The sequence below is a fragment of the Gadus morhua genome, chromosome 11, assembly GCF_902167405.1.
Source record: "Gadus morhua chromosome 11, gadMor3.0, whole genome shotgun sequence".
NCBI classification, from domain to species: domain Eukaryota; kingdom Metazoa; phylum Chordata; class Actinopteri; order Gadiformes; family Gadidae; genus Gadus; species Gadus morhua.
In genome coordinates, this window is record NC_044058.1 from 18,736,373 (window position 1) to 18,749,128 (window position 12,756).

A 12,756-nucleotide genomic window follows, 5' to 3' on the forward strand; every position below is an offset into this window, starting at 1 on the left:
TCAGGGATAGTTTTGTAGCTACCAATTAGGAAAATGTGGTTGCCTTCCTCTGCCTGACTGTGCTAGTCTATGTCACTAACTATGCCTACCAAATGTCACAAATCACGATGCATCCACTTTCTCGACTGCTGCAAAGAAAAAAGGCGACACATGATATTATGAGAGAGCTTTCCACATTTTATTTTGAAGATTACCATAGCTATATGTAACGTTTGACAACAGGTATCCACTACAGAATAATACACTGAAGAATTCTGTCTTTTCAATTTTTTTCTTGTAATCTTTAGCTTTCCGTTTTTAGACAGCAAAGTGATGTTTTGGTCCAGTTCCATTACTTCTGTGGGTGAATCCGAACCGGCCCTCTCCAGCCTCCTCCACTACTATGTGTTCTGGGGGAGAGGGGGGAGGGGGGAGGGGGGGGGTAGCGATGATGGCAAACATTGAAACACATGCACATGTCATTTAACTGGAAACAGCTTGAGAAGGACGATGCTCAAGACAATCAACGTTATGGATAGAATCCTGTCCTTGTTTCTGTTTTGCCTTTTTTTCTGCTTTAGTTTTTCTTCTCCTCACCCGTGGTTTTTGTTTTTTTCTCCACTTCTCCGGCGACACCCATAGTACTATTTAGAATAAGGCTATATATGACTGTACAGCTAATGCAGCCCAAGGCCCACGCTGCTGTTTCTAGATAAAAGAGCACCAAATGTACAATTCTATTTACAAAACGTTTTTCCTTGTTTCGCCAACTCATAAAAACAGAAACAACCAAAAACTTTTATAAGATAGCTTTCTCTCTTTCTTTATCTTCTCAATCCGCTGTGGCCACCTAAGAGGCGGCGCGGGTTTGAAATATACAATAAAAAAAATGAAAGGAAAGTAAATGTCCATGTACATATAGCTGCAACGTACTGTGTAGCTTATTGCCAATGCCCTTAAAAGGATATTCCCATATTCCCTGCCCCAGGTTCGCTCTGCCTATGATTTGTTCTGTCAATCATTCGAAGGCCCTTCTTTCAAAGCGGTGTTTCCTATGAGATTCTATAATAGAGGAGGTGTTTTTTTTGTTAATCAAATTCTTTTAATGAGATTATCAGGGGGGGGGGGGGGACACGTGCACGGCATCACGCACGTGCACACACTCACACACGTTAATAAATGTTACGCAGATAGGCATCGACTGACCAACGGACCAAGATAAACACAGTATTTTTCAAACAGCAGATATATATATCGCTCAGAAGTCCCAAGTTGAAAAATAAACCTTTGTATTCAACATATATACATCATCAACAGAAGGAAAAGTTTAAAACCAACTCGACGCTTGTCTCAAGTCTGGTCAGCATCGCAACACAAAGTTGTACACAACTTGTACACACAAAACCGTAAACCGGTTTCAACGCGCATCGCAACGGGCTCAAGTCTAATACAATTATTTACTTACGGCTGTAATAAGTCAAAAGATGAACCTATTGGTATTCATATCGTTTATTTCCATGGGAATCTTTTTTCTTTAAAGGGGGCAACGATTTTCACCTAACGTTAATCACAGTTAAGTCAAATCTAATTAACGGTGGATAAACCGGCAATCCCTCACCACCGCTCAAATACTTTGTACATCTCGGGCGGCGAATAGAAAAGAAAATACTACAAAAACGCCTAAAATTACACAATTCAGAAGCGCTGAATAAAACTGTAAACCCCTGAAGATGGTACAGAGACGTTGCCCTCTGTGAATCACGTCGGGCACCGCGTCTGTAATCATGACAACAGTTGAATGTGCTACAGTATCCTGCCATAGTGAGCAGGATTCAAAATGCACCCTGAAGGATGAAGCATACATTCCCTTTCGCCATCTGGCGCTCAAAGTGTGTGTCGTCTTGAAAGCAGCACTTAGGGTCCCCACTGCAAGGGGGTTTGGGGGGCAAAAGGAGAATTGACTTCACTATGGGGTTTGTGTGTTTCAGTTTGTTTTAAGAAAACACAATCAACGTTTAATTCTGTACAGTTTAAAAACCAAAACCAGAGACAAAAACGCGAGTACATAAAACGGATTGTCAGTGCACCATGGGAGATAAAAAGCTATAAAAAAAAAGGTGTCAACTAAAGCTGTCCAGTTAAAAAAACCGACAAGGAACAGAACACATCACGCAAACTCATAGCCGTCCTTGACATCGTGACGTGTCGACTCGAAACAAAACAGTTGACGCCTGAAGACCTTTGGCTTGGTGTTTTTTTTTTCCGACAAGGCCATATTCCGAACAATGGCTGATTTTCGTAAGGATATAACCAGTTAACAGTAGTATACCTATGGGCATCCAAATATCCAAATGTAAGAAGGAAACGTCTGAGAAACAACAGGTGGAGAAAAACGACACAAACCTCTCCATTTATAACTACACAACAGCTGGCCTCAGGACAGCGGTGGGTTTCTTGGTAAGAGCTCGTCTTAATAGGGACGTGTCCGACCGCCAAACCACGGCTAGGGAAACCTTTCCAAAACAGTGCTTGCCCTTAAAAAAACACATCCAAATCCAGAACCTCGTGAAATGAAATCCCAAAAGACACCGTACAATACAAAGTCGCCCGTAAGCGATGGAACAAAATGCACGAAAGCCGACTTAAAGGTCCAATGACATGCCACCAGGTGTGGGTTGATTAGTCGTTACAAGACCGTCACACATCTAGGTGGACACGCCCACCCGTGATGTCATAAGGGACAGATATCGAAAACGGCTTGTAACGGCTAATGAACCCACACCTGGTGGCATATCATGGGACCCTTTAAATCAAACACCGTAAAAAAACTATTTATGAAAAATAAAAACCTTGCGTGAAAACACACACACAAACATTAAAAACACATTCCGGGCAACACACACATCTCGTATGTACGCAATCGCAAACACATAGATCCATACCCATTAGGGAAAGCCGTAAGATGGAAAAAGTCAAAGCAACAATGAGGTAAAGCGATGCTGAGGGACTAGCGAGGACGAGACCGGAAGGCAGGCTGTGATGTCGCTAAGGAATGAGGAACTTTTTAGTCGTGTGACTGCTACGGCCAGAAAACCGATGATGCAAGGTTGTTGTTGTTGTTTGGGGGGGGGGGGCACTAGCACACATATTCTCTTGAGTATTTTTTCCGAAAAATAAATCAATCGTATATGGAGACCACGGGAGGGTAACTCTGCAATGTTCTGGAATGGGACGTGTAAAAATAGCTTTTAGTTTAGGGGGGGGGGGGGGGGCTGAGGTCGATACAAAAGAACATAACAAAGAGCAATACCAGAGAGTGGAGCAACATGGAGCCGATGGGGTATTTGGTTGGACCAGGGGCCTGTTGGAGGACTGTGTTACTGATGGTGAGGCAGGACGGGACGGGAGGGGGGGGTTGGGGGGTGTTTGTTTTTAGATGACCTGGCAGCAGCTGGGCGGAGCCACGGTCGTACACAGCAGACCGTCCCGGGACCCCCGCTGGATGTTGACCGAGATGGTCTTCTCACACAGAGGTAGTTGGAGCACGCCGTTCTTCAGGCCGTGGCGGTCCCGGGCCCCGCCGCCGCCCGCCGCCGTCTTGCGCTGGGCGTGCGTGGCCCGGGGGGGCGGCGGCCCCCCCGTGGGCAGCGTGATGGTGTCCAGGCTGCCGTTGGAGCCCACGCACATCTTCCAGCTCGACTTCTCCGGGAGCTTCCCGCCGCCGCCGCCGCCCCGGGGGTCTATGATGTAGCGGCCGCCGCCCCCGCCCCGTCCCGTGCGCGCCCCCCCTGCCGCGCGGTGGTGCTGCAGCTGGGAGCTGAGGCACAGGCTCATCAGCTTCAGGCTCTCCACCAGCTCTGTGCTGCGGCACGCCGCGCGTGACGGCCGCGACGACCCGGTGGCCGTCGGGGGGCTGGTGGTGTTAGCGGCGGGGGCGGGCGGGGTGGTGGCTCCGCCGCCCCCGCTGTTGGTGCTGCTGCTGTTGCAGCAGCTGGAGGGGCTGCTCTGTCCTTTACCCCCTCCCCCCCCACCCCCTCCGCCGCCAGGGGGGCTCCCGGGGTCAGGACCGGACGAGCCGTTGCCTTCCGAGGGCGGCTTGCCCTGTCCCGAGCTACTCCCGCCTCCTCCTCCTCCACCTCCTCCTCCTCCTCCACCCTGGCCGCCCCCGCCGCCCCCGGAGCTCCCGGGGGGGCCCTCGCTGCTGTCCCGGCGGTTCCAGCTGTAGCTGAAGCCCGAGTCCTTGTCGAGCCGCCGGCGGTGGCTCTCCGAGTCGTCGTCGCTCGTCTCCGAGCTGGAGCACGACGAGCCGCGCCCCTGGCTCTTGCGGCGGTGGTAGCGCTTGTGGGTGGAGCCCGGCGGCGACGAGGCCGTGGGGGAGGTGGCGGCGGCGGCCGTGGCGGCGGCGGCCGTGGAGGTGGAGGTGACGGCGGCGGCGGCGGTGGTGGAGGCCAGATGCATCTTGAGCCGGCTGAGCTTGGGCGGCAGGCCCTCGTCCGTGTCGTCGCCGGACTCGCCCTCCTCCTCGAAGATCTGGTTGAGCACGGGCGCACTCTTGCGGGACGTGAGGCGGTTGGTGATGGAGGGGGGCTTGCGGCGCAGGACCACCTGCGCGGCCTGGGGGGCGGAGTCGGCCTCGTCCTCCTCCTCCTCGTCTTCCTCCACTCTGTGGGGGGGGGGGGGGGGGCGTGGGGTCAGATTGTTGGTTTAGTGGACGGTTCACTCAGTTCACCATTCGATACACGATATTGGGTTCACGCTTCGATATTATAACGATGTTTGGAACCAAAGTCGGATGAAGAAAATCTACGACAAAAAACAAAAAAAAATAATAATAATATTGTCGTTTATTTTGAAGACACATGATATGCAAAAAATGCCATTCGCCATACATTTCAATTTCTTATGAAATTGTGTACAAGATGTGTTATATTAACATGGTACAGACTAATCATCTTGTCATAAATGGCAATAAACAAAAAGTTGTTCTTAGATTATTTATTTTTAAGGGCAACTTATGCCCATAAATAAAGTATAAAAAAAAAAAAAAAAAGCACAAATAAAAAAACGTCTCAGCGGTGCATTTCGTCTGGTTTCATTATCGAAATATGGTCTCCCCCCCCTATAGTTTAGTGCGTTTCTCTTAAGTGTGTATTCACGAGGTGCGACGCACTCGCTGGCGTTGTTAACAGATGCCCCCCCCCCCCCCCCCCCCCCCCCCCGTTCATCAATAATGAGGACTTCAGAGCCCACATCAATAATGCAACGCGTACATAGTGGAGTACTACGCCGTCAATAATTCACACGCACAATACTTTGACAGAGTTAATACGGCTCGTAAATCAGCCAGGCTGAGACGTCTGCGCTCAAGGTCGGCTCGGCGCTGTCTGCCAGGGGGAGGAGGGTAGGAGCGGCGTGTTGCCTAAAGGCAGAATACTACAAAATAAAAGCCCAGGGCTGACACCTCTGTGTGTCTGTCTCTCTCTCTATGTCTGTCTCTCTCTCTATGTGTGTCTCTCTCACTCTAAGTGTGTGTGTCTCTCCCTCTATGTGTGTGTCTCTCTCTCTCTATGTGTGTGTCTCTGTGTGTGTTTGTGCGTGTCTCTCTCTCTATGCGTGTGTCTGTGTGTGTGTCTCTCCGTCTGTGTGTGTCTCTCTCTATGTGTGTGTCTGTGTGCGTCTCTCTCTCTATGTGTGTGTCTCTCTGTCTGTGTGTGTCTCTCTGTCTGTGTGTGTCTCTCTTTATGCGTGTGTCTGTGTGTGACTCTCTATGTGTGTCTCTCTGTCTGTGTGTGTCTCTCTGTCTGTGTGTGTCTCTCTCTATGTGTGTGTCTGTGTGTGTCTGTGTGTGACTCTCTATGGGCCCTATTTTAACGGTCTGAAACGCAAATGAGAAGCGCCAAGCGCAAGTAGCTTTGTGGGCGGTTCTACGGCGATGTCGCTAGTTTACCGGCGTGAAAAATGACTCTTGCCCCCTGCGCATATCTAAAAATGGTTGGTCCGAAGTAGCCTAATTACCCGTAGGTGTGGTTTGGGCGTAATATGCAACAAACCAATGAGAGTGCCAGCTCCCATCCCGTTTAAGAGCCATGTGCGCATTTGAATCTGACGAGTTGATATTTTGACAGCGCGTCTGCAGTCTCCGATGAGACAGATGCACATGAATCTTCAAACTGCAAATGGATCAGTTTATGGCCAAATAATATGGCCTATTTCACACATGGAATAAGGTTTTCTTCCACAACTTCAGGAATACTGAGTCCTCAAAAAAAATTTGGCAAAGAAAACTTATATGATGTAACATATGATATGGGGTAACTGTCGTTCTATTTAATGATAGACGCAATACATTATAAACAGTGTTTCTTTTCAATATTGTAATCATTATCGATATCGACTTGTGTTTCTAATATGCATGTGTCCCCACGTTAATATACATTGCCATGGACTGTATTATGCGTTAGGTGTTTAGTTTGCGTGTGTGTTTTAAACGGATGGACGCACACACGCGGGCCAGCGTGTGCGTGTGTTAACACATACTCACACGCGCGCCCGCATTCATTCATTCTTTTACTCGCGGTAAAACAATGTTTTCTCACAATCAAATACTCATCAATCCTAAAAGTTATGGGCATGTACACGATGTCTGTGTCAAGAAAATATGTGTTTGCCGTACGGGCTTTGCAGATGCATTGATTTAAAAGTACAACTTATTACTGCTGTATCAGATGTTCTTTCCGAAATAATTTACAAAGAATGTGTGGCTAGGTAGATGAGAGAAGCAAAGTGTATGCGCAAGGTGCACAAGTAACATTATGCATGCGCCCTTAAATTAGCATCTGAACAACGCGCCACTGACTTTAAACCAGGTATTTCCTGGTTTGTGGCGCAAGTGGTTTCTGAAACGTCAAAATAGCACCAAGGAACGTTTGCGCCAGAACACGCCTCCTCCATTCGCCAAGCCGCCCCTTGGGGCGCAAGATCATTCCCTACCCAACCGACGCATGGCGCAGGAGGGAAAAGAACGCTCTGCGCCAGATGCAAACTAGCAACGACACATGCGCCAGACAGTGATTAAGTCAATTGCGCCGGATGCAAGATAGGGCCCATAGTGTGTCTCTCCGTCTGTGTGTGTCTCTCTGTCTGTGTTTGTCTCCCTCTATGTGTGTGTTTGTGTCTCTATGTCTGTCTCTCTCTACGTGTCTGTCTGTTTAATGCAGGAGCCACAGGTAGAAACGGTGGAATGGTACCTGAACAGGCAGGTTCTCTGCTTGGGAGCCGGCACGGCGGGGGCCCGGTGGGACCCGGGACCAGAGGAGGGGGGGACTGCACACGCACCCTGGGGGGGGGGGGGGGAGGGGGGGAAGAGAGAGAGAGAGAGAGAGAGAGAGAGAGAGAGAGAGAGAGAGAGAGAGAGAGAGAGAGAAACAGACAGACAGAAAGAACACAAGAGAATAAAGGTTTTAGCCGTTTGCAATTCTGCTTTTTTTTTTCAGAATTCAGAACTTTTCCCCCAGCAATGGGATCCTGGCGTCTCATCCTAACCCCCCCCCCCCCTGTGTTCCAGCCCCCTCCCCCCTGTGTTCCAGCCCCCTCCCCCTCCCTTCGACGGCTGCTACATCATAGACCCCCTCCTGAGCCCCCTGATGCCAGTGACCCCCGGGGGGGGGGGGGGGGGTTACCTGCGGCGAGTCGGTGAGGTCCTCCCGGCGACCCAGCTCCAGGGGTTTGGAGGCGCGGTGGCCGTTCAGCAGGTTCTCGGCGCTGCGGGCCGGGGATTGGGGGCCGCCGGCCATGGAGGCGGTGGCCAGGCTGTCCTCGATGTCCTGGTGCATGTCCACGCGGCTCGGCCACGACTGCCTGCGCAGCAGAACCGGCCAACAGAACAGTGGGTTTAGTTTGGGAACGTTACATGGATTGACTGGGTACCGTTCTGCCGGCGATTTGATGTCGCCCTGCGGTAGGGTCTGGAGAAGAGCAATACATTTCTTTCTGCCTCCGATACGTTTTTAGCGGGAGCCAGTCACCAACTGGCTTTTCCCCCTGGCGCGCTATTGGCTGGTTTAACATAATGACGACAGGGAAGCGACGGACAGCGGCCAATCACATACAGAGTAGTTTGAACGAAGTCGGTCACGCCTCTTGTGCTGAAGAACATGACGGCAGCCTCCCCAGACCAACGTGCAAACTACGATGGAGCTTGGTCTGGCAGCCAGGCTAGTAAATTGATAGATGGTTCTGTCAAATAATGCTTTTTTGTATACATTGACGATTCTGGCTTCGAAATATCTCAAGACGTTTGATTTTAAAAGCCAAGTGGATCTGTCCCTATCCTGTTCATTTGGTCTTATCCTTCCATTTAGACATCTCTCTTCCTGTGATGTTACTCTATGAGGAGAGGACGGATAGTGTGTGTGTGTGTGTGTGTGTGTGTGTGTGTGTGTGTGTGTGTGTGTGTGTGTGTGTGTGTGTGTGTGTGTGTGTGTGTGTGTGTGTGTGTGTGTGTGTGTGTGTGTGTGTGTGTGTACGTGTGCGTGTCATGTGCGTGCGTGTCCGCTTTCAGACTGGATCCTTCCTCTATGTAAAGCTCTACTGACAGAGACCCATCTCCAGTAGTGCCGGAGCCGGTTATCCAGGGACAGAGCGTGCCAGCGATACAATGCCTCCACACATCAGGTGTGCGGGACAACAAAGAGTCAAAGCCTGTTAGTGTATTCTAGACAGGCGGTCGTGTCAGTCGGCGTGAGAGCTGAACACCGCGACGACTCCGCTACACTGCTGCTGTTGTATTGGCAGCGGGGAGGCTGTGAACCGAAACCGATGGATACTTATAACTAGGAATGGTTATTGCCAGGTACCTCACAATTCAATTTGATTTGATTCTTTAGGTCTTGATTCGATATTGATCCAATTGCTTCGATATCGATTTAATAATACGTGCAGATGACAAAAATACCTAATTATTATTTCGAATTAACCACTTCAAAATGAATTAACCATTTCATTGGGCTTTAACTAGCAAAAGGGGAATACACCATTGTATAGTATTGTTCCTGAGCTAAACTTGCAGCATAAAAGTAATAATCATGACATGGATAAATGTAAAAGGGCATGTATATTTAGGCAAACTCGCTCCTTTTTTTTTTGGAAACAATCGGTTTAACAAGAAATCTGAATCTAAATCGAAACGAGAGCAAATAAATTGCAGTGCATTGTTGAATCGATGTTTTTACCCAGCCCTACTTATAACGATGATGCACTTCCTTCCTGCGAATGGCAATGGATGGAACGGTCACGCTCCACACTTCTTGATTGTGCTGAGGTGCGTGCATTATGAGCCTATGACTCTTAAAAAAAAGAAACCACACTTCCACTTTGACAGTAACTCGTCTCCTGGGAACTAGCGTCAAACACCAAACACAGGAAACCCCCGCGTTACTACTCTTGTTTACCGTGCCCAAATGGCACCGAGGCGGATGAAAACAACACAGGAAAAGCGGGAAAAATAAAAGAACGACAACAAATATTTGCTGAGATGCGTGTGGATGGTGTGAGTGGAGCTTCAAGTGTGGATGACGCAGCTTAGCACACAGCCTTGTGGGAGCCCTCTGTTGACACAGAAGATCTCCAAACAAACAGCAGGGCCCAGCCCATTGGTCCCCAGGCACCGCCGCTAACGTCATATGGCCCAATTAGGCTTGTGCTAGGCATCACTGCTAGAAGGGATGGGCGTGAGGAATCGATTACTCGAGTACTCCTCGTTACAAATGAACTCGGTTGGTGGACAGGCAAACTCGAGTTTGCATATAGACACACAGACAAGTTTTATGAGGCAAATTGTATCAATTTTCTGTGTGGCGCCACTGGCGCGTGCCGTGTGCACAAAGCAAATGAAATGTATCACATTTCTGTGTGGCCCGTGCCGTGTGCACAACGCCAGAATTCAAAAAGTTAAGAGATGGCGGGTAAAGCGAAGCGCAGCGAAGTATTGGAATACTTTACAGAAATAGGAGATCATAAGGTGAAAAGTAAAATATGCCAAGCGAAATTGAGCTACCACAGTACTACAAGTACTATGCGGCAACATATGCTCCTGAAACACAACGGTGAGTTCGGGAAAGCAGACCCACAGCAACCAAGTGTGTCTTGTTTCGTTGTTTTTTTTTTTAAACCGTTACAGGCCTTTGTTCGACGTGATTTAAATGTGAGACGCATATTTATTTTTGTAAGGAAAATGTGTTTTGAACGTTTGCAAAAATAAATAATGAATACTCTGATAACTGACTGTTTTGATGGAGAATAAGCATTACATGTTTGGTTGGTAATATTGACGTTCATCTTCAGGCCTATTCCTGCTGCAGATGCGTTGCATTCTAAAAATAGATTTGATTAAACGAGTACTCGATTGATCCTCGAGGAATTCATTCGATGACTCGAGTTTGGAATTTACTACTCGTGCCCATCCCTAACTTTTAGGCTAGGTCAGTGTGCACGTCTGTCGTCCCGGGACGCCTTCCCGCCCTCGCCACCTCGTGTGTGTTGTGTTGTTCATAAGGCACTCGCGATTTCATTCTTCCAAGAGAGCTTGAGTTCACTTAATGCCTTCATCAGCTTTGGCTGTGTAAGACGTGATGGGCCAGAAAATACTTCTTTGAAATATATAAATAGGTTATTAAACATTTTTGTATGACTTATTAAGCTAATGCCAAGTAGCAACGATGCCTAATAGCTGGTCTGTCAAGGGCATTTTAATCCTGTAAGGATTTAATCCCTTCCTCCTCCCAATTTTAGTTTTCACCTTGTATTTATGCTTAAGGGGCGATCACACCTAAAGTGGAGAACATGTGAAATGCACAGGATTCTTCTCGTGTGAATGATGAAAATGTGCGTGCTCGCTGATTAAAGTCCTGATTAAATATCCTGAAACTCACCGAGCTCTGCTTATGACAAATTCTGCTTATGACACAGTGTCTTGTAGGGCATGTGACTCTTTCGGTATCTCACGATTTGACTTTTGGGGTCACGATTCGATAAAAATAAACTATTTCAGGAAATGATCGGTTCGAATTTCCTGATCTACTCTAGCGATGTAGCAATTGATGACATAAAAGCAGACGATTATGCAATTATGGAAAGTATGTATACGATTAAATATTATGAGATTATAATGCAAAAGTTATTTATACTGATTGCAGTAATGTCACTCAAGCAGGAAACGTATGAAAAAGTCAGATTACTATGATACATCCTGTGGAATGTGTCATACGAAGGCCGAAACTCTTACGCTATGACTAATAAGTTCCTCTTCTGGTCTTATTTCTATGCAGTCCCCCTTTTATTTCGCTTTAATTGCCACAGAGACGCACGGCAGTGGAGAAGGGAGGCACTGAGAAACCTGCGTTGTCTATACGCGTTTCTGTGCGTGTTGCTCGTCTGTCTGTTCACTGCACACATTCTCTCCACCATCCCTGTTTGGCCCCGGGGAAAGGAGCAGGACATATTTGTGTCAACACGTTGAACAAACAACTCTTCCCACGATTGTGTTTGTCTTTGTCCTCTGGGCTGTTCTGTCCTACCCCAACTGTGCACTGCAATGGTAATTGGTTTATCCATAACTCCTCTCATTTCCACCCCTTTTGGTTTTTTAATAAGGGCAACTGAATAAAAACTGTAGAGACCGTGTCCCCGTGTAAATCCGAGGTCCAGCGGCGGTATTAAGGTCTGAGGAGTTGACGTCTTCAAGGGCTGGCTCAGCGGTCATCATGATGACGACGGAGGCCAACTATGTTGTGCTCAACCCACCGTGATTCCCTTGGACCCTCTGAGACCACTGTAATTTATATAAAATCGGAGTCTCTTCTCTTTTATTAATACGCGCAGTCTGAAGCAGCCTTAAAAGGTAAAGAAGTCTGCGCAGAAAAACGACATTCTCTCTATTTAGTTATATTTGTTGAGTCTGTGCCAGCACACACTTTAAATGACTTTACCAGGCCATGCACTGGACTCGGCTGAACAAGGCCTTCAAGCACATCAGAATTCAGCTGCGTCCATGAGAGAGTATACAAGTATATGTGTGTGTGTTTGTACACGTTTCGGTGTGTGTGTGCGCATGTTTCGGTGTGTGTGTGTATGACATGTTTCGGTGTATTTTTGTGCGTTCGCGCGTGTGCGTGTGTGCGTTTGTGAGTGGTGGTGTGACCTTCTGTCTATGTGCATGACTGCGTATATGTGTGCGTGTGTGTGTGTGGGTATGATTGTGTGTGTGAGTGCGTGTGTGTGTGTGGGTGGGTGCGAGTGTGTGTGTGAGTGCGGATGTGCATGTGTGTGTCTATGTGAGCGCGGATGTACTTGTGTGCGGATGTGCGTGTGAGTGTGGATGTGCTTGTGTGCGGATGTGCGTGTGTGTGTGTGAGTGCAGATGTGCGTGGGTGCGTGTGTGTGTGTGTGTGTGTCTGAGTGCGTGTGTGCGTGCGCGTGTGCGTGCGTGTGCGGATGTGCATGTGTGTACCTGAACTGGGCCTTGTTGGCGTTGCTGGGGCTGGAGGAGCGCGTCTGCACCTCCTTCTCCTGCTTCTCCCTGAGGGTGCGCTCGGCCAGCAGGTAGTAGGTGGCCGTGATGTGGTTGTACTTGTTGGTCTCCAGGGCCCTGCGAGACAGAGACACAGACACACACACACACACACACTCAATACGGAGCACTTGTGGGTCCGTGTGATGCGAGTTAGTCAGTCACTGAATGAGTCAGTCTGTAATTTTGTGTGCGTGTGTGCTCGCATGTGT

At 48.5% G+C, this 12,756-nt stretch overlaps 1 protein-coding gene across 3 annotated transcripts in view; it reads right to left on the bottom strand.

Moving 5' to 3' along the window:
• Nucleotides 1–156: 156 nt before the first annotated feature.
• Nucleotides 157–12,756, bottom strand: part of snrka (SNF related kinase a) — a 46,076-nt gene continuing 33,476 nt past the window's right edge. For all 3 annotated transcript variants that reach the window (XM_030369565.1, XM_030369566.1, XM_030369567.1), the window contains exons 5-8: nucleotides 12,485–12,622; nucleotides 7,659–7,836; nucleotides 7,227–7,315; nucleotides 157–4,642 (exon numbers count right to left, since the gene is read on the bottom strand). In XM_030369565.1, coding sequence (XP_030225425.1) covers nucleotides 3,412–4,642; nucleotides 7,227–7,315; nucleotides 7,659–7,836; nucleotides 12,485–12,622 — 1,636 coding nt within the window. In that variant the 3' untranslated portion in view covers nucleotides 157–3,411. The remainder of the gene's footprint in view (nucleotides 4,643–7,226; nucleotides 7,316–7,658; nucleotides 7,837–12,484; nucleotides 12,623–12,756) is intronic.